The sequence below is a fragment of the Equus asinus genome, chromosome 6, assembly GCF_041296235.1.
Source record: "Equus asinus isolate D_3611 breed Donkey chromosome 6, EquAss-T2T_v2, whole genome shotgun sequence".
Lineage (NCBI taxonomy): Eukaryota > Metazoa > Chordata > Mammalia > Perissodactyla > Equidae > Equus > Equus asinus.
The window spans coordinates 78,264,176-78,286,227 of NC_091795.1; the positions used below are offsets into that span (position 1 = coordinate 78,264,176).

General features: G+C 45.1%; 1 protein-coding gene across 1 annotated transcript in view; it reads left to right on the forward strand.

The window, feature by feature from the left end:
• The window catches only part of ALK (ALK receptor tyrosine kinase), a 662,750-nt gene that overhangs the window by 337,056 nt on the left and 303,642 nt on the right, over positions 1-22,052 (forward strand). The window contains exon 4 of the mRNA XM_070512354.1: positions 6,582-6,783. Coding sequence (XP_070368455.1) covers positions 6,582-6,783 — 202 coding nt within the window. The remainder of the gene's footprint in view (positions 1-6,581; positions 6,784-22,052) is intronic.

A 22,052-nucleotide genomic window follows, 5' to 3' on the forward strand; every position in this document is an offset into this window, starting at 1 on the left:
GCTCAGGCTCCAATTCAGACCTGATTCCAAGATTAGTGATGGATAAAAGGAGCTCCAGACTAAGACTCCAAGCACGAAGTCAACATTTATCACATACCTACTAAGGGCCACTGTACTGGCCACTTCATGCATGTTGTTTAATTTAGTCTCCACAACAGACATATAAGGTAGGCTACCCATATTAAATTTGAGCAAACTAAGAGTTTAAATAATTTGTCTAAAGCCTAGAACTTGTTAGAGACAGAACCTGGATATGATAGAGTCTGTCTGACATCAAGGTTCAGGCCCCTTCGTTTCTTGCTCGTAATTTGAGTCCTGCTGGCTGAGATGAGAGCAACATATCCCTACATTGGTGACCAGAGGTAGAAAATAATAACCATTTCGTATTTCGTTGAACATATCAACACGATCCAATAATAAGCAAAACATGATCCTGGCACCGTATAAACAGGACTCTTTGATCTGCTTCTCCACTCCCCCATGCCCACACTGGGGGAAGGTCTGTGAGCTGCCAGGCCATCCTTCTTAATTAGAAGGGACCCCAGGAGCCTTTGCGTAGCCCTAAGCTAGCCTGAGCAAAATAAACAGGAAACAGAAAAGAGGGAGAGGAGAGATGAATTCTCACTGACTTTAAAACATTTATACTGACAATATCCTAAGGAGCTTATGAAATGTATTTTTCCTTTTTATTTTTGGTAGAGGAAAGCTGCTGATGAAGAGATAGCTCCCAACTATAGAGTTTCATTGAGAGTGAAAATACTTTAAGCTCAGTCTCTTATTGATAGTCCAGTTGCACAAAATAAAATTCATATAAACATCATCTCACATATTAGAACTGGAAAAATAATCCGTCTTCCAGTCAGTTTTGAAAGAGTCTCATTATTGAGGTACTGAATTACAAGGACAGAATTTACATATGTTTCCACAGCCAGGAAGGAGGAACAGTAGTGCAGGAAGAGCCCCAGGCCCCAGCACCTTCAGGCTGATTTTCTCCTGCTGGGAACTTGAGTTTCCCAGGAGTGTGTGTGTCTGCACACATGCGCACATGCATGTAAGCTTTCTGAGAAGGAGAATGCCTCCTTTATTTTGCCTACATTCTTTCCTTCAGTAGCTCAAAAAACTGGTCTCAAACCAACTTTCCTCCAACTTGAAAACGTCAGAGCAGGGTCTTAGACCAGGGCACAGTTGTTGCTCCCTTATGTGTGACGTGTGTGGCTTCATCCTAATCCCAGACCATGCCCCCAAAGTGTCTGGAGCAAGACTCTGCCCCTAGAGATGCTTCCAGGACTCTCATCTGCTCTGGATAGATAGAAACTAATTTAGTATTGGCAACCCCATGCGATCCCTGAGTCAGTCCCCAACATGGCACCTTTGCTTACAACGGTAACATACTAAATACCTCATATTTGCATGTAGTCATATCCTTGCCTGATGCAGACTGGTGGTGCAGGATGACAAGGATGACGTTGGGTCAATAGGAAAGGATTCTTTCCTTTCCCTCACCATACCAGATTAATCTTCCTGAAGCACCACTCTGATGATGTCGCTATCTTGCTCAAAAACCTTTTCTAACTCCCTATGGTCCACAAAATAAAGCTGGACATCTTCAGCCAAGAGTTACATGTTCTCTATGAACTGGTCCCACATCCACAACCCAAGCCTGCCTTATTTCCCAGTCTTCTCTACATGTACCCCACTCTGCAGTCAAATGCTACTGCACACTTTTTACATTTATGCCTTTACTCCTCTTCCTCTCAACTCTTGCACAGCCAGGTCTGCCAGTATCTTTCTTTTCCTCTCTCTTTAAGACCTAGCTCAAAGTTCATCTTCTTTATGAACCTTCCCAACTGAACCTAATGTCTCCTTCCTGGAGCCTCCCAAAGTGCTTTACCTGTATGTGTCTTGTGACTTTACAACCTCTACTTTTGATTATAGTTAATGCAGACATCTCATCATCCCTACTGTACCTGGAGTTTCTTAAAGGCCAGAACTGTGTCTGGTTCATATCTGTGTCTCCAGGGCAGAGCCAGTGCTTGGGTGTTTGCTCAAAGTAGGTATCCAATAAATGAAATTTCAGAGCAGAAAGGAGAGAATAAGGAAACCAGTGAACAAATGGATCTGGTCCAGTACCCATCTGCTTGTCTGTCTCCCTTTCCATCCTCTCGTTCCTGAGCTACACAACTTGGCCACAAGCCACCCTGATCATACTTTAGGATAAAGGATACAGTGGGACGATGAGGAAGATACAAGGAAAAGAGCAGTGGTTAGGACTCCAGAAACCTAGAGTCTGGTCTGGACTTTCAAAGTAAGACTTTGGACAAGTCATTTCTCCATTCGGATCTCCAGTCTGCTTCTCTAGAGAAGCAGGGGCATTATATCAGGTGATCTCTAAGTCCTTTCTAATTCTAAGTCTAATTGTAATTCTGAGTCTTTGATTCTAATCTGTTTCTTTTACCTCTGTGCCCATGACAAGAATGTGTCCCCGATTGTAAAACAGGGTAATAATATAGATTATTTACTGAGGGTTGTAGAGCACTTTTCAAAGGCCTATATACCATGCTGAAACTTCCCAACAATTAAAGAGGGTTCAGTTTCTAGTACTGACCCCATGTCGCCGATCCAGCTCAGAAACAGTCTTGTGCTGACCTCATCCTGAATTTAACTAGAAGTCACATTAATCTACTTCCAGAATACAGGCATGCCTTGGATATATTGCAGGTTCCAGACCACCACCATAAAGCCAATATTGCAATAAAGCAAGTCACATGAATTTTTTGGTTTCCCAGTGCATATAATAGTTATGTTTACACTATACTGCAATCTTTAAGTGTGTGATAGCATTCTATCTAAAAAATGTGAATACCTTAATTAAAAAAATACTTCATTGCTAAAAAAAATACTAGCCATCATCTGAGCCTTCAGTGAGTCTTAATCTTTTTGCTGGTAGAGGGTCTTGCCTTAATGTTGATGGCTGCTGACTGATCAGGGTGGTGGTTGCTGATGGTTGGCTTGGCTGTGGCAATTTCTTAAAAGAAGACAACGATGAAGTTTGCTTCATCAATTGACTCTTCCTTTCTGATAGCATTTTATCCACAGTAGAACTTCTTTCAAAGTTGGAGTCAATCCTCTCAAACTCTGCCACTGCTTTACCAACTAAGTTTACATAATATTCTAAATCCTTTGTTGTCATTTCAGCAATCTTCATAGCAACTTCACCAGGAGTAGAGTCCATCTCAAGGAACCACTTTATTTGCCCATCCATAAGAAGCAACTCCTCATCCGTTAAAGTTAAATGAGATTATAGAAATTCAGTCACATCTTCAGGCTCCGCTTCTAATTCTAGTTCTTTTGCTATTTCCACCACATCTGTCATTTCTTCCTCCACTGACATCTTGAACCCCTAAAAGTCATCCATGAGATTCGGAATCAACTCCTCCCAAATGCCTGTTAATATTGATATTTTGACCTCTTCCCATGAATCATGAATGTTCTTAATGGCGTCTAGAATAATGAATCCTTTCCAGAAGGTTTTCAACTTACTTTGCCCAGATCCATCAGATGAATCACTTATCTATGGCAGCTATAGCCTTATGAAATGTATTTCTTAAATAATAAGACTTGAAAGTTGAAATGACTCCTTGATCCATAAGCTGTAGAATGGATGTTGTCTTAGCAGGCGTGAAAACAACATTCATCTCATTGTGCATCTCCATCAGAACTCTTAGGTGACCAGGTACATTGTCAGTGAGCAGTAATATTTTGAAGAAAATCTTTTTTTCTGAGCAGTAGCTCTCAACAGCTGGCTTAAAATGTTCAGTAAACCATGTTGTGAACAGATATGCCCTCATCCAGGCTTTGTTATTCGATTTATAGAACACATGCAGAGTAGATTTAACATAATTCTTAAGATCCTCAGGATTTGGGGAATGGTGAGTGAGCACTGGCTTCAACTTAAAGTCACCAGCTGTATTAGCCCCTAACAGGAGATTGACCCTGTCCTTTGAAGCTTTGAAGCCAGGCTCTGACTTCTCTCTAGCTGTGAAAGTCCTAGGTGCCATCTTCTTCCAATATAAGGCTGCATTGTCTATGCTGAAAATCTGCTGTTTAGTGTACCACCGTCATCACTTACCTTAGCTAGATCTTCTGCATAACTTGCTGCCGCTGCTGCATCACCACTGGCTGCTTCACCTTGCTATGGAGATGGCTGGTTTCCTTAAACCTCATGAACCAACCTCTGCTGGCTTCAGACTTTCCTTCTGCAGCTTCCTCACCTCTCTCAGCCTTCATAGAATTGAAGAGAATTAGGGGCTTGGTCTTGATTAGGCTTTGGCTTAAGAGAATGTTGTGGCTGGTGTGATCTTCTCTCCAGACCACTAAAACTTTCTCCATATCAGCAATAAGGCTGTTTCATGTTCTTATCATTCATATGTTCACTGGAGTACCACTTTTAATTTTGTTCGAGAACTTTTCCTTTGCATTCACAACTTGACTGTTTGGCACAAGAGCTCTAGCTGTTGGCCTGTCTTGGCTTTCGACATGCCCTCCTTACTAGGCTTAATCATTTCCAGCTTTTGATTTACAGTGAGAGATGTGTGACTCTTGCTTTCACTTGAACACTTAGAGGCCATTGTAGAGTTATTAATTGGTCTGATTTCAGTATTGTTGTGTCTCAAGGAATAGTGAGGCCTGAGGAGAGAGAGAGAGATGGGGCAGCCCTTGGAGAAGTCAGAACACACACGTTTATCGATTAAGTTCACTGTCTTATATGGGCACAGTTCATGGTGCTCCAAAAGAATTATGACAGTAACATCAAAGATCACTGATCACAGATCACCCTAACAAATACAATAATAATGAAAAAGGTTGAATTACTCTGAAAATGTGACACAGAGGCACAAAGTGAACAAATGCTTTTGGAAAAACGGTGCTGATAGACTTGCTCAATGCAGAGTTGCCGTAAACTTTCATTTTGTGAAAAAAGCAATATCTGTGAAGTGCAATAAAATGAGATATGCCCATATTGCAAATCTCCGGTTCCTGACACAATACCTTCTCCTTCACAAATGCTTGCTTTTGATAGGAACCCCCTTATTTCATCTGCATTGTTCTCTATCGAAAGCTGCTAGTTCATTTGCCTACTTGGCAAATTGGATTATCAGCAGAAGGAGACCAATTCAAAGTGCCGGGGGGTGATTTAAAAAGAATGAGCACTCATTAGCTGGTTCCCACTGGAGAAGTCGGGGATCTTGTTGGAATAGGCTTCCACTGCTAAAGGAGCAGTGTCTAATGGTCCAAAACTTCAGTGCAGAAGTGTGGCAAGGAAAATTAATGCATCAGAAGGAATGCCTGGAACAATAAAATGCTACTGTGCTTTTACACTGACAGTAATCCCCATGAATATAGATTTCTTGTAGGTCACTTGGCCCGTGCTATTGGAATTAGGGTTGGCTTGCCCCTGAGGGAAACTCTGCCACAGGCATGGCACCAGGGGGGATTTGTAGGGCTTTCTTTGTGGAGACTAGTTGCAAATTCACATGACTCATAGACTTAAGAGCTGAAATGGATTTTAAGAGATTATTGAGTTCAGCCAACCCTTCTCACTCCATTTTATAAATCAGGAAACCTGAGAAAGTTGATGCTTTGCCCAAGATCACTCAGCTAGTAAACGAAGGAGCAGGAGCCATGATCTTAACCACTACATAATAAGTGACCCAAATGCTGCCTCTCCAAGCCACCCACCTCTCAAGGAAAACCTTTAACCAGTCATAACTATTTGAGAACATAGATCCAACCCATACATTCCTAGGAAACTCTGAATTGTCCAACAGACATGAATTCAGTTGTCAAGTTGGCTTGAATGTGATATGGAAAACTCAGATCTGCCTTGATTTAAACTGTGACCTATAGGGTGGCCTGAGATACCTCTGAGTGTCCTAGTTTGCAGGGTATGGAGATACCATACATGGATGTTTACAAGATGACACTGATGTCCTGGCTCCACTCTTGGCACATTATGGAGGGAGTGACTCTGTTTTAGCCTGTCACCCTAGACCAGGATGTAAATCTATAACAACATGTTAGCACCTGGGTTGGGTTTCTGACTCTGGTTACTCTTGGGGGGTTAGGTAATACTCCCTGTTCTTCCCATTTCCTATGGGACTTTGTTAGTTGTTCCTATTGGCTGGCAAAGAATCTGTGAACTGTCATCGTTTAACTTAGAGGACAGTTGAAATCAAATAATTGATTATTTAATAGGGTGCTTCCTCTCTGCCTAAAACTAGGTAAAGTATTCTCCATACGTATGTCACATAGATTAGTAAGCAGAGTAGCTAAGGTGAGAACTTTGGTCTGCCTGATTGTAAAACCTAAGACCTCAGTCACTGTCCTCTTGCTTCAGGCTTTAGTTTTTACAAAGTCAATCTAAGAGACAGGGAAGAGGGCTGAGTGTGTGTGAAGAAGGTGAGAAAAGCCTCCAGCATCACTGACTTTGTTGCCATTGGTCTCTAAATCCTGCAACAGAACTGCTGTTGGTCCTCCTTTCTGGACACACCTGCAGAGTCACTTTCCCTATTTCTTGGCAGGCTCCTTCCTCCTCCTCAACACTTCAGCGAACTCCAAGCACACCATCCTGAGTCCGTGGATGAGGAGCAGCAGCGAGCACTGCAGGCTGGCTGTCTCAGTGCACAGGCACCTGCAGCCCTCTGGGAGGTACGTCGCCCAGCTGCTGCCCCACAACGAGGCTGGCAGAGAGATCCTCCTGGTACCCACTCCGGGGAAGCATGGGTAAGTCGTTCCCCAAGTCCTAAATAGATTATATAAATGATTTGGCTTTTGGCTGCATATTTCCAGAGTCTGTGACATCTACTTAAAACTCACAATTGTCCTTTAAAGAGTAGGGTCCAGATTGAGCTATTACTGCTAATATCCTCTGGGTAGTGTCTTGGGCACTGATCTGTGGGATCCTCTGGCTGCCCAGGCTGGTAGTCCTTCCAGAGGCCAGAGAACCAGCTGGCAGATTCGGCATTTAATGAGTGGGTGTTAAAGATATTCATTTCCCAGAGTCCAGATGAAGCCAAGAAGAAAACAGCCAAGGGGAATGTTAAAAGACCAAAGTAAAAGTAACTTAATATGCTGGAAACAGTTTCAGCAGCAGAACTTGAGCAGGAACGGAAAGAGCAAACTACTGTGGCCACCCAAGGAGGTCCTACGGGAGTGTGGGACCCCAGAGAAGAATTGGTCAGGGAACCGCAATGGTATCAATTCAGCAGAGATTGGAACAAGCTTTGTTCTAGAATCTCTAAGGCTTATACAACACTGAAGTCACACCCAATATCTATGTCAGTAAATCCTCTAAGCTTCCAGGAAGTACTCACTTGCTCACTCAGTGATCCATCAGACCTCTAGAAGCAGTGACAGTGGGAAGCAGACTTGAACCAGGGCATCTCTGTGCCTGCCTTTTTTCCTCATTCCATGAGTATCAATTCCACCCTAAGACCTCAGTTTTGAGGAACAGCAGATCTGATTACTTTATAATCAGCAAGGCTGAGAGATCCTTCCTTGTGGCTTGTTTGCAGGAGAAAGAAGTCCAGTTTCTAGCTATACTTAGACTTTGCTTCCCTCTAAGAAAATATCTTTCAGAGGGCTCCCACCTGAACAATGCTATTACCCATCCTCCGCCTCCACTGTGTTCTGGATTGGTGAGGGAGATCTTACCTACTGCTTTTCCAATAAAGCTGTATGGCCTCCTTAGTAATTTCTTAAAAGTCTTTACCCCATTCCCCTGCTACTGTATTTAGTTGTGCTTCAAAGAACTACAGGCTGCTACAATCCCAGGAGGAATGAAATCTTGGCTTCAAGAAGCTTCTCTCCCCATAGCTAAACTCATATCCATCTTCTTGCCTTTGAAATGCCTCATTGGGCTGGCTCATAACTATCAAGTGAGTTCCCATTTAACTGATGAGAAAACTGAGGCAGAGACAGGAAATAGGAAGTTATGTGGCCCAAACTGGACTCTAGGTCTCCTGTTTTATCGTTCATGCTCCTTCTGGGAAACCCATAGCCTCTCAGCAGGATCTCAGGGGGAAATGGTGGGTCAAGAGAGAGGAAATGGAAGGTGAAGGAACCTTGTGAAAAGAGATGATCTAGATTCTTTGGTGTGTCAAGACAGATGAGCCCAGGGGGCATGTGATGGCAGCCTTCCCATCACATGTGGTGAGAACAAGGAGACCAAGACCTGGCAGTGTGTACAGGCCATGAACTTCTCCTGAAGATGTCTCAGCCACCAGCCTCAAGGTCCACCCCGCTGGCCAGTGCATTTTCTTCCCAAGGCGACTCTTCCATCACCAGAGCTGGTCTGCCCCCTGGAGGCTGGGAGTTGAGGCAGGAGAAAGGGAGCGGGGGTGCTGGGGCAAGCCCACCGACTTCATGGCCTTGCTGGGACTGCCTCTACATCTACAGGGGCTTTGCTTCAGGCCAGGCTCTGAGCATCTCCCTGCAGAGATGTTCTCCCCTAGCCCTGGGAGAGCCATCTTAAAGTTTGATGATGAGCAGGAGTGATTTCAAATTTAAATTAAAGATACCTGAGCCAGGCTCCCCAGCTGCAACAAGATCAGCGTGGTGAGGGTGGAAGGTAGCAGCTGGAGGCGCAATCCATAGGCTGTTCTGCTGTGGGGAGGAACTCTGCTGCCTCAGGCATCTTGGCAAGCTGCGGGACACAGGCGCTTGTCCAGCAATTCCAAGAGCTCTGGGTGTTTGTGTAGAGTTGGATCTGGCTTGCTCAGCCTCAGCACTATTGACATCTGGGGCTAGACAATTCTGTTTGTGGGCATTGTCCTGTGCATGGTCGCCAGCTTCCCAGGCCTCTACCCACTAGCTGCGTAGCACCTCCCCTGGTTGTGACAACAAAAATGTCTTTAGACGTTGCCAAATGTCCCCTGGGGGACAAAATCACCCCCATTGAGAACCCCTGAAATAAACAGAAGATTTTAGAGCTGGGAGGAACACAAGGATTTACCTGGTTCAACCTCGTCATTTCACAGGTGTGGGAACTGAGGCCCAGAAGGGCAAAGGGACTTGCTCCGTGTCACCTGATGAGTGTCAGTGTTGATAAACAAGTGTCGTAAGCCCTACACTCAAGTATAGGTGCCAACCACTGTACTAGGTCCTGGGATCCAAAGATATGTAAGTCCCACTCCCTACCCTCGAGTAATAATAACTATTGCTAACACTTAAGGACTTCCTAGATGCACTAGCCAGTCACTGTTGTGCACTTTACATGCATTTTCTTGTTTAATACTCAACAGCACAGTGAAGCATGTACTGTTATTATCTTTCACTTTACAGATGAGGAAATTTAGTGAAGTCAAATAACCGACCCAAGGTCACTGGCTAGACAGGGTGAAGGGATCTGAACCTAATCAGCCTGACCAGACTATTTTTACCCATTGTTGGAAGACCTCAATTAGGCCACGATAGTGCAGCAGAAAAATTATTATGCTGTGAATCAAAGCCCTGAATTTAATCCTAGTTCAATGAACAATCGTTTACTGGGTACGTTCTATTTGTTAGGACCATAAAGGTGCTAGGGATACAAAAGGCCAGCATTTGATGGTCCATGAAAGGATGTTCCATGAAAGAGCTCGATGACTTTAGGCAAATCCCACTTTCTCCCAAACCTCAGCTTCTCCATCTGTAAAGTGGGGATGATGTTGCTAGCCCTGCTCACATGCTTCTGTGGGGTCAATGCAATAAATGATATAGAGTTTTGTACACTCTGAGCAGGATGCGAATGTAAGAGGCCATTATTTAATACCTGAATCTGCTCTGCTCTGCTCAGAATTTGGGCTCACAAAGGATTGAGACTTATCTGCTCTCTGATTATGGGGTCAGTGCCAGTCTCAAGAATCCTTTGGTTTTGAGATCCTTGGCTGTTTTCCTCTCTGGAAGCTCATCCCCTTTAATGTCAGAGACAACCCCAGTAGCACAGTGCTCCGTATGGAGAGGGGAACACAGTGAAATCCTGGTGGTGATGACAGTGATGATTACAAATGGGACTGGCTTCCTGTCGGAACAGAACATGGTGGTTGGAGGACTGCTATTTGGAAAACAACATTCGGCATTTGTAGTAACAAGGGAGGAAGTTGTCATGACACAGTCGGCTGGGGAGAACCTGACTCAGAGGAGTGGGCTGAGAAACTACTAGTCAGAGGCCACTGAGTGCCCAGAAACCACCGAGTCGTGAGCACATGCTGCAATGTCAGAGGGAGAGGCAGCCTGCTTGGAGGTGCTGGAGGCAAGGGAAGGCAGTGGGGGAATCCTAGCAGCTGCTCCCTTCCTTGCTACCTAGAAAGCAGCAGCATGCATGAGTTCTAATGAATCACAGAGCATGAGCACATGCGTCTGCCAAGGAAGGCAGCCTGGCTTTGGCTGAGGTCTCCCAGGGGGCACATGGCAATGAATACCTGGCCTGCTCATCTGTTCATCTGCCTGGTCAGAATGGCCATAGAAGCAAGGAAGCAAAAAAATGAGCTGTCAAACAGACCAGCCCCTCTGGCCACAGAATCCAGCAGACATAGGACATCTTGACTAGAAATTAGAGGCCACAAAGTTCCCATGAATGAATGAATACGATGATACCCATTTAATACAGTGAATTGTGAAATTCACTGTATTAAAGGCGTAAGGAAAATGGTCACACTGTGCCCAACTGTAGTAGGCCCTTAATCCAAGCTAGATCCTTTTCAGCTCATACATTCATTTAACAACCATGGATTGAGCACCTCCTGTGTAATAAAGTGCTGGGAATACATAGCCAAAGACGACACGAGCACAGCTTTCAGGAGCATCCAGACCAGTAAGGAAGACACAGGCAAACTAGAAACAGCACATGCTTGTGCAGATGTTTTTAAATTGGAGCCCAGAGATATAAAGAGGCTGAGCCAAGATCACTGGCCAGCAGAACCAGAATAGGCAGCCCAGCTCCTGCTTCCGCCTCCTGTGCCTTCCACTGAGCTTCCCTGCCTTTCTGCTGAAAGCTCTTTTAGAAAGAGCAATCCGGCAACAATTGGCAGCATGAAATCGTCACCCTCCTGGACTCAGGAACACAAGCTCAAGGACCAGTGGTGTTTCGGGCCATGGGAGCGACTCTCCAGGACTCCTTCCCGAACATCCATCACAAGTCTTCCTTCCTCTCCCAGTGCACGGCTTTCTCCTGCAGCCATGGGTATCTTGGGGACTTTATTATGTGTCACCAGAACTACAAAAAGTGTGTGGAGGAAAGAACTGGGCCCTGAGGGGATAGAAGTTGCCAATCATTTGAATTACTAATACTTGAAAAGATGTTTTAAATCTAAAGGATTTAGTGATACTCGAGCCTGAGCCAAGATAAGCTGTCAGGGCCATTTTGCAGCACAAACAAGGCTTATTCCAGGGGGTGGCAGAGAAATAAGATTCTCCTTGGTGCAAACTTCACCTTTCTGCAAGGTCTTAACCCCTATGTTCAGAAGGGACTTGAGTTCAATCTTCTCCACACTCCCGTTGATTTCCTGATGGGGAAGCTGAGGCCAAGAGGACCATGTGATGTGATGAAGACCAAGTTGCAAGCCAGGACTCATGTCCATGTTGGCACTCTGGAGCCCAGCCCTCCCACGCTCTCTTCAATCTGTCTCCTGGCTGAACAGCTTTGTCAAGAAATGCTCCAGCTCACCACTCTTAGATTAAAATCGACAGCCACCCTCCCCAGGTGAACATGCTGGGTACCCACACGGCTGCCACATTTCTTTAAACCAGTCAGTTCTGACCAAAGATCCCAGCTGTAAAACCAGAAGCAATCCTAATTGGAGACCTGCCGAAGTAATTTAATCTGGAGCAATATTGATTTCTGGGCATTCAGAGGATCAGCGTCAGTCCTGTTTCCACCACTAATTTGCAGCACGGTTATGGAACAACCACAGCCCTTCCTGGCCTCGGCTTCTTACCTTCTCAAGTGGACATTCAGCTGCACTCTGCCTTTCCTCCATCCTGCAATGCCAGCAACCTCACTTCAGGTTGCTACTCAAGACTGGGGTACCAGGAAATCGTTCCCCACACCCATACTCCTGCTCTTTGCTCCCCTCCCCTAGTCTGGCAAACAGGACAGTTACTGCTACTGACCCATGGAGACCTTCAGCCGCTAATATACAGAACCCTGACTTTTCCTGTAAATAGACTGAATGGTCTCAAGAGGCTGAGCGAGGGATAGGCTCAGGGTAGGGCATCATGGAAAGGCACCACAAGCATTTGCTTCTGAAAAGATGCCTGACTGCCTTTGCCAAGCTGTGCTGGTTTTCACATCAGTCAGCCCAGGACAGTGTGGCAGGTCTGGCCAGTGTGGGAAAGTTAGAGGCGTGTGGCATTCAGCACCCCTGGCCAAAGTTCTCCTGCATCCTGCCTGCATGATAGACGGGATTGGGAATAAAAAAGGTGATCATTTATTGAAATTGATGCCCTCGAGTGGCAGTGTCACAATGATTTAATTTCAGGCCCAGCTTTTTCTCACTTTCAAAGTCATTCTTAGTGTCAGCTTCTCTCTTTTTCCCCTTGGTCTGAATAACACACTAATAAATATACAATAAGGGCTTTAATGTCTGGGTGATTTACACTAAAAAGAGAGAGCCATTCAAAGGCTTTAAAGATAATTTTTAAAGGCCTTAAAACTCACACCGAGGCTTGTCAGGGACATATTTCCTGGACATCCTGACCCGAGAACAATAGTGCAACTCGGAGTTCTCTGAGCACAGCACAGTCGTGAGAGTTGGGTCCTAAGTGCACTGAGAGGTAGCTCCCACACACAGCGTGAGCTTGGGCAAGTCTCTGAACCTCCGTGAGCCTCAGCCTTTCCATCTATAAAATGGTAATAACTGGCCCACCTCAAGGGATTGTTGGGAGGATTAAATTGATAACATGAAGAGCGGGTGCTAACAGTATTCCCCTTGCCCCGCTCCTGGCTGCCCCTCCTAGGGGTCCAGGGCCAGCCCTCCTCCAGCTGCTCAGGGTTATAGGAGAGTGGGTGTGAGGACAGCCAAGGCTAGTGATTTCACGCCTCGTTCTCAGAGTGACCATCTGTGTTCTCTATGTTGGATTCCAAAGTACCAGTCCCACTGACTGTGCCTGGATTTATCATATTTCTCACGCCTGTGGGTAGTAACATTGAAGCAACTACTAAAATGCTAGTACTCTCTGGAGCACCTGGACTTTAAGCCATTAACATGCTAGGTCTCAAGCCTTGGGGGTGCAAATCAGACTCCTTTCTCCATTCTGCAACACCAGCGATTTTTCAAAATTCATACAACTGAGTCCCATCCCAAGCAATTCTGATTTTATTCATCTTGGGAAGGGGGCATAAACATATGTATTTTTTTTAAAGTGCCATAGGGATTCTGGGGTGCATGAAAAATTAAGAATCACAGCTAACACTTCAACTTGAATTGGTTGATCACATATGCTGGTGACTTTCTATAACCATTTACTAAACACTAAAGGAGAAAAGTCAAAAAGAAAGCTTAAAGTGAGATAGACTTGTGTGCAGGGTGGAAAGTCTTTTTTTCTCCTCATGGGTGGACAGGCTAGTGACAGGGCTGTTCAACTCTGGCCTGATTCTGCCTCTGTAGCCCCCAATCTGGGGTAGCCAGGGTGTATTCAAGACCATGCATGGGACTTGTCTCCCTTGGTGGGTCTACTCAGGACACATCTGTTATTCTTTCTCCTAAAGGACTGTGGCTTTCAAGGCCACGGGGGACTGAGAAGAACACAGTGTGGACTAGAGAGACCTAGGCTTTTCAGAGTCAGAAGGAGTCTCCATCCCATCCTTCCATCCATGCATCCATGCATTTATCCATCCATCCATCCATCCATCAATCCACCATCCACCATCCATCTTTGTTCTTCAGAATGTCATGTGTTGACTTTCGTCTAGGTCCGTGTCATGTGTTGACTCTCATCTAGGTCCCAGGTTTATAGCAGAGCCATGGCACCCCTTTTTGTTCTTAAGAGGGAAATACTGTGTTGTCAGTATTCATGGTGAATATCTGTACAGTGCATGTTCAGGTTATCAGGTTCATCAACATCCATCAACTCATTTCATCTTCGCTACATTCTATGTCATATATATCATTATCCTCATTTTACAGATGAGTAACTGAATCTCAAAAGGTTCAGTGATTTGCTCATAGTCGTAATAACAGGGAACACAGGAAACTGAGAGCTGTGCTTATCCAGTCAGGAAAAGCTCTTCTTGAGGAGGACTCGTGATTTTTGGCCATCTAATTCTGGGCCACAAGCCTTGAAGGTGGAGATCTCGACTTGTACATCTTCTTATTCCCTGCAGTGCCTGGCATGGTGCCTAGCACACAGTGGGTGTTCTGTGTTAGGGAAATGGACATCAGATCAATTTAAGGTAGTCTGTGATTTGACTCTTCTTAAGCCTAAGCTCTGGGTCTAAAACTTAAAGCCCAGTCAGAGATCCCAGAAGAGTCCCCAGTCAATGAAAAGATGGAAAGTATTTTCTCCCCACCCTCTGCTCACGCCCGGGGACAGATGGGTTCTCCGCCTCCAGGCTCAGGAATCAGCTGTCAGAGTGCACCTCAACTGTGAAGGTTGCCACTAAGTACAAAGGACAGTTCCTTTCCTGGCAGGTACAACTTCTGCTCACAATTGCTTTCATTGATGGGCGTCAAGAAAAATAAGTGAAAACACTATCGACGTCTGTCAGTTTTGACCTTCGAGATTTGGCAGCTCAAGGCTTGAAGTGGGGCTCTTTTGAACTGGTTGCCTTCATTTTCCCATTCTGCCCTGTATACTTGATGGATTGAACACTAGAAAGATGAGAGAACTGTGACTATCTAGAACCCCTTGGCTTGTCAGAATGCCATCTGGCAAATCCCATAATGATAAACACATGTTGTATACAAAGAAATGACAAAATGCCTGGAAACAATCACTTCTCATCTCAGAAGTGTTTATTGAGGCCTCACCATTTCCCCATGGGGAGGAAGATACTAAAAACAGGTGGAGGAATTTAGGCAATAGACCACTGGTATCAAGGAGTTCACTCATTAATTCCATCGTGCTGTCAACAAACGTTTATGAGTCTTACTTTGTCCCCGGCACTGGTTGGACTCTGGTGGCTCATCCTGACTGCAAGGGACTCATAATGAGGTTTGGTGTTGGATGACAAGGCACAACTGCGATGCTGTGGGAAAAGGGGTATAATGGGTGCATGCACTGGTGCCATAGAGGTATGGGGGGGATGCATGCCTGTGTGTGCTGGTGGCCGGCAGGCAAGCTGGCCCAGAGAAGACAGCTTGAGCTGGCTCTGAAGGGAGAAGGGGAGTGGTCAGGTGGAAAATGACAAGACAACATTCCATGCCAAGAGGGCACGTGTGCCAAGGCCTGGCAGCCTGAGAAAGTAGGTGGGGTGCTGGGCCTGAACGATCACTTAGCCGTCCTGCCCCATCCAGTCTCTCAGAGTGCTCACACTTTCATGTGTATGTGCCACCGGCTTATGTGGCAACAGAACCCATCCTCTCGCCACCAGGGCAGTCTCCAAACAGAAGAGTCTCATCCCTAGACCCTCCCCCACCTACCCCTCCACCCCCACCTCTTCTTGTGGTAAATGTGTTGCTACAAGTGTTCAAAAGATTTCACCCTGGGGCCAGGCACTTTCTTACTTTCTCTTTCTCTCCACAGTATCTTCCTCCCCATGAGGACTCCAAGTTCCTGTAGACAATTCATGTTTGCAAGTATTTTCTCCCCCAGCACAAGTGGATCTCAGAGTAGGAGCTAGTCACAGCTTCTGGTTACTGTTGGCTCAGACTCCAGGACTTTTCTGTCATCCCTCCGCTCTGCCTCCTTTGCAGGGAGACGGGTCATTCCTCATGGATTGTCCTCTACCCCCTTCCCCACCACAGAGACTCTTACTCATTCTTCAGCACCCAGTTCAATGTCTCCTCCTCTGAGAAGCCATTTTAGGGTTCCCCAAATGGCACTGGCCCTGCAGCCTCATGATGATCCAGCTATAAGCCTGTCTCTCCCACCAGTCGACAGGGGCTCAGGGTCCTTTCACTGCCAGCTCCTAAGTGCCAACACATAAAGGAAAGGGAGAGTGAGGCTGCTAGCTGGGGACAAGCCAGGCCTCTGGCGGCCTGAGTAGGAGCTCATCTCCCTTCCTGCATTTCCCTTAATTTGTATAATAATAATAAGGAGGAGGAGGAGGAATGTCTTATTCCATTTGAGTTGCTATAACAGAATACCACTGACTGAGTGGATTTATTTCTCGCAGTTCTGGAGTCGGAAGTCCAAGGTCAGGGTGCCAGCATGGTCATCTTCTGGTGAGGCCCCCTTCCTGGTTCATAGTTGGTGTCTTCTCACTGTGTCCTCACACAGTGGAAGGGGCAAGGGAGCTCTCTGGAGCCTCTTTTGTAAGAGTGCTAATCCCATTCATGTGGGCATCACCCTCACTACCTAATCACCTCCCAAAGGTCCCCCTTTCTAATACCATCACTTTGGGGGTTAGGTTACAACACGTGAACTTGGAGGGGATACATTCAGATCATATATCAAGGAGAGAGAGGAATAGTTACTTGGGGCTTACTCTGTGGTGCCAGGCATTGTTCTAAGTGCCTTCCATGTGTCATCTCACTTAATATTATGCTTATCAAGACTCATTGAGGAAGACATTTTTATTACCTGCATTTTGTAGTGAGGAAGCTGAAGCTCAGTGAAGTGAAGTAACTTGCCCAGAGTCACACAACTAGGAAGGAGCAGACTGGATTTGAACCCAGACAGTCTAGTTCTCCAGTCCATGTTCCTAATCACTATGCTCCAGGCTTCCCTATCACCAACCAATAATTAAGAATACATTATTATTTACCTTTGATGATTAACCATTGTTTATTCTTAATAAATACCAGCTGCATATTTTCTATGGTATATCTGTAATCCTTCACATCCAAAATAACGGGCAAAATTCTAAGGCCTTGGCTTACAGGAAAGCACATTTTGGGAACCAGGCAGCCCTGAAACAGGAACTAGAAAGCATTATGCCTGGCCCTGCAGAAGGTGTAGAAAGTCTACCCAGGGAACGTGGTCTTGGCTTCCCTGTTTCCTGAAGCTCTATGCCAATCCAGTCCCCCTTGCCTGCAGAGACCAGGTCTCTGTGGTGAGGAGGCAGAATCAGGTGATGGAATCATCAGCTCTTCTAGTCTTAATGGAAAAAGTCCAGGCAACCAGTGCTGATGGCACAGCAGAAGGAAACACCACGACCTGCTTAGCAGCCCCACTCAGCCTTGCATTTGCTCCGGGCCTCAAAGAAAACCTCCCTGTTTTTCATTTCCTGGCCTGCTTCTATGTTTTCTTTTTTTCCCCTTTGTTTTGTTATAGTACCACTCTTACATGTCTAGCTAAACTCCTTGTTTTTTTAATAAAAATGCAGTCTCTCATGGTTCAGAGCCTTAGTTAAGAGCCATATCAACCATGGGCTTGTGCATTTAAAAGACTTTACAAAATCTACACACAGATTTGATGCAATGTCTATTCCTGAGAGGATGTCACCCCACTAAGCTCTGAGAAGGACTGTTGCCACTGCTTTCAAATTACTGATAGCTTTCCATCTGCCCTGGTAAGTCTTGTGATGGCGAGAAAGGGGAGGGCACGTAGGAAAGGCCACAGCTTTTTAATTTAGAGCAGGCTGAGCCCAGGCACGGGAACTGCCATTGCCAATGGCCTGGATATTTCTTGAGACCATTCATCCAAGGTCACCAGGTTGCCTGAGGGTCTGGGGCCTTCTTCCACCCCTCAAGGCAACTTCGCTCAAATGACTGGTACACAGCGGGAATCTGAGCAGAGAGTTGTATGCTGTGCTGTTTCCCCCTTGGCCCCACTTCTTGACTCAAAATTTCAGTTCATCTGAAGGAGGGTGAGCGAGAAGCCAGAGCCAAATTGTTCTTCCGTGTTGTATTGTTGATTCTGTAGAATGTTCCTTGAAGTCTTTGAGAATGATAACTTCTAGGACTCTTCCTGGGCATTAGGAAGTCCCAAAATGAAGCAAATCAAGACCTTGATGAGCGGACTGGCAGGTAAACATTGCAGGCTACTAATCTTCTGCTTCAAACCCTTCAAGGAACCCCTGTGGAACCCAGGATCAAGTCTGAGCTCCTAATTAGCGTGGCACACAGCCCTGATCCGGCCCCACCCTTCCTGAGCCCGGCTTACCCCATTGCTTTGGATCCATACTTCATTCACATCAAACTACTCACAGTGGCCCCCAGTGAAGCAAGCTGTTTCACACCCTCTTGCCTTCCCCCACCTCCCTGGCCACCAAGTACAATCCTCCTTCTTCAACAAAAGAATCTCTCAGCTCCCAGGCCTTTCCCGAGACCCAAGACCCACTGCAAGCAGTGTTGATTACACCATCCCTTGCACTAAGTTTTGTTGCCTGTTCCACATCTCTGTTAGAGTTCTCAGCACTGCACCACATTTGTTCCTTTATATGTCTTTCTCACCAATTAAGCTCCCTAAGAATAGGGATTGGCATTATTTATCATTGTATTTCCAGTGCCTGGCACAGTGCCTAACTCACAGTATATGTTGAAGAAATGCTTATTAAATGAACAAACCCCCAATTAATTGAACCAGGAACTCTTTGAGAACTTGAGATATGGTTTTAAGAAAAAGATGTGTCTAGAAAACTCGACCAAAATTCCATCTCTATCCTCCATAACAACTCACTTCCTTCTAACCAACCCCAGATATATTGACTGTCCTCAGCCTGTGTCATCTCCATTTGTAGCCCTAACCATCTCACACTACTAAGCAAATGCTGGCATACATTAGCCTTGGAAATGAGATGGTTCCCATGCTTTCTGATTCCCCTTTCTGTGTTCCTTTTAGCCCCTCTGATTTTCCAGGTAATTTCCTATATGTGTTTCCTGTAGGTTTTCTAATCTTCCACAAGAGACTCTACTTGGTATTTTCCCCCCAATTTCTCCCTTTCCTTAGTTTACTAGTGTTTATATTCCCACTTAAACACACTGACTCCTGTTGAGTTTTCATCTTTTCAGACTAGCCAGGATGAATTCCAATTGCATTCTCTCCAATTGTTCCTTAAATATTCCCTCCATTATTTTGTCTTTCTCTCCCAAAATTAAAATTCCTTCCTGACTCCATGAAATTCTAATCATTATTCTATTGGCTGTTCATCTGCAGGCCTCAGAGTAACTCCTCTGTCTGCAGTTTTCCAACCTGGTCACTTTTCCTGGGAGCCTCTTGCTGCCCCCTGGGTCATCCTCTTAATAGACCTAGATGATTTCTGTTTCTAAAAATCCTCACTTGTCTATCAACTTTCTTGATTAACCTTCTGCTACTTTGTCTAACTTCAGGCTGGCCTCTGGGGCTTGGGGAGCTGGTGGCAGCAGGTTCATTGTATATGCAGTGTGAGCCAGGAAATTTGGTGGTTGGCAAAGCCAGAGTTCAGATGGAAATAAAAACTCCTGCATTTCACTGTATGCTTGTGGCCCTTGGGTCCTTGGACTGCTTCTGTGGCTGCTTCTCCAATTTCACATTCCCAGGTGACTATTTATGCTAAGATAGATTCTAGCCAGCAAAACTTGAAAAATATTTCAGTCATAGAACAAAAAAGAACCCTAGAAGTAATTGAATTCAATCCCTTGACCTCGACCCCAAACCAATGCAAGAGCCTCTTCCAAAGCTCATCTGACTTCACCTTGCCTGAATCCAGCCAGTAGCAGCATGCTCACCATCTTGTGGAGCAGACCACCCCACCATGGGGCAGCTCCAGCCACTAGGAAGAACTTGCTAATGGCCTCCTGGCTTTGTAACCTTGGAAAGTTACTGAATGTCTCTAAGAAATTATTTAATTTCTTCAACCTCTGGTGTTTCATCCATAAAATGGGACTAGTAATGCCTACCTTATAGGAGCTTTGTAAGGATTATTGTTTTTAACAAGGATAGCTGAAGTGTATTGAGCGTTTACCATGTTCTTAGCTAAGGCATGTGATTGCATTTAATACTGCAGTGTCCCTATGAAGTAGTACTATGGTCAGGTGAATAAGGCACCTAGAATAATTTGAGCAGACAACATATGATAGTTCCTTCTCCTGTGTCACCATTATCTGGTTGATCCTCTGTTTCTCCTCTGGAATTATAGAGAACAGGCCTACTCTCTCCTACCAAGGCAGTTTTTCATTCTTTTGAGGATAGCTTTCACATCTCTTCTTAATGTTTTTTTCCCCCAAGCTAAACAATTTCAGTTTCTTCTACAGCATATTTTCCAGAGCCACATTCTTCCAATGTAGTCTTACAAGTGAAGGGGTCAGGGGCCTGTTCTTCAGTGATCTGGAAACCTCTACCCACCAATGTAGCTTAAGGTTGGCTCACTCTTCTACCAGCTGCATCCTGCTGTTTGAACCCCAGACACCCTAAAGTTGTCACCATTAGGAACCAGGGAGGCTGCTGGGACATTTCATCAAAACCATTTCTTAGATTGTTTGCATCTTTTCCTTCAGATGGAGAATCCTCATGTTTCTCTTGCAGGCAATGAAGGCCTTTCTTGTTTGCTATTGACATTCCCCAAAATATCTGATTCAAAAAGAAATTTAATTCTGGCCCCAGCTTTCACGTCATCTTGCTTTGTTTGTCATCCTTGCAGTCCACCAGCTTTGCCCCTTTGTTCCCCTAATTGCCAGAGACATTTTTATACTGAATAAATTGCATCAGGCTCACTGCAAAATGAATCAATTTGGGAAGTGTATGAGCGGCACTGTTGTCTTAAGTGTGCATTAACATTTAGATGCGTTATTTAAAATGGGTCCGAGGTTAGTGCCAGAGAGACAGCCTCATGACTATTCTGACTCATTCTCTGCAGCTGGCCAGACTCCAGAGAAGGGAACTGGGGAACCCTGTAGCCATCACCAGCCCTGTTTTACTCTCTGTCCCTTTAGCAAGGGCTTGAACTATGTGAGATCTTTTAAGAGCTCAGATTTGGGAATTTGATTGACAAACTGAGTTTGACTTGGTGATCTCAGAGTGAAGCCCAGGCTGGAGTAGGAGACGATCGGGGCTGGGGGGGCAAGGCAGTAGGAGGGGAGACATTCTCCTTCTCTCTCATCATACATCAGGCATGCACACGACATCTAGGTTTAAGTACAAATCAGACAGCCAGAAGTCTTTGGCGGTAAAACAAAGCACACAGAAAGAAACAAAAGACACCAGCCAACCCTCTTTAGTGTCAAAATTAAACCATGTTCTGGAAACCAGTGAAGAAGAAAAGCTGCAATCCAGATGATCCTGTGGTGATTCAATGAGCTAATTCTTTTATCATCGAGAGAGTCAGGTAATATCTCCATTGGTCACAGAAGGTTTAAAAATTGGAAAGAGTGGCATCACCAGGACAATTGCTTGATTTATGCTTTTTCAATCCCCTGGGCTCATGGCCTAAACTGGTAATGGACTCCATCCATCAAAAAATTATTCCATCTGGCATCCTGGTTTCTGAGGAAATCTGGACGTCCTCATAGAGAATTGGCTAAATGACATAATGTGTGTGAAAGCCCTTAGCACAGTGCCTTAGTAAAAGGTGGTCGAATCTATTCAGTCTATTATAATTTTATGTTCAGAGATATGATGGTGCATTAGATAACATAAGAGAAATAAAATATCAGTTGTATAATTATGATCCTGAGGCCCTGAGATGTATGACTATGAGGATTGTAAGGGTGGCACCTTCTCTGGGACATCTGCCCAGACACCTCTGTCCCTGTGCATCCCTCTCTCTTAACCCCTAAGGCCCCTTGTAACTAATAGCTCCAATCCCATGGAAACTCACCAGTGCATTTCTGGCCATTTCCCCTAATAGAGACCAAACTTCACATAGGTATACACTGTACTTTCATTTTGGTGTGCCCAAAGTCCAAAACAGTGCCCGACACAGAACAGGTTTTTAATAAATATTTGTTGCCTGATATTTACAAGTAGACCTCAAAAATATTGTCCTGCTGATT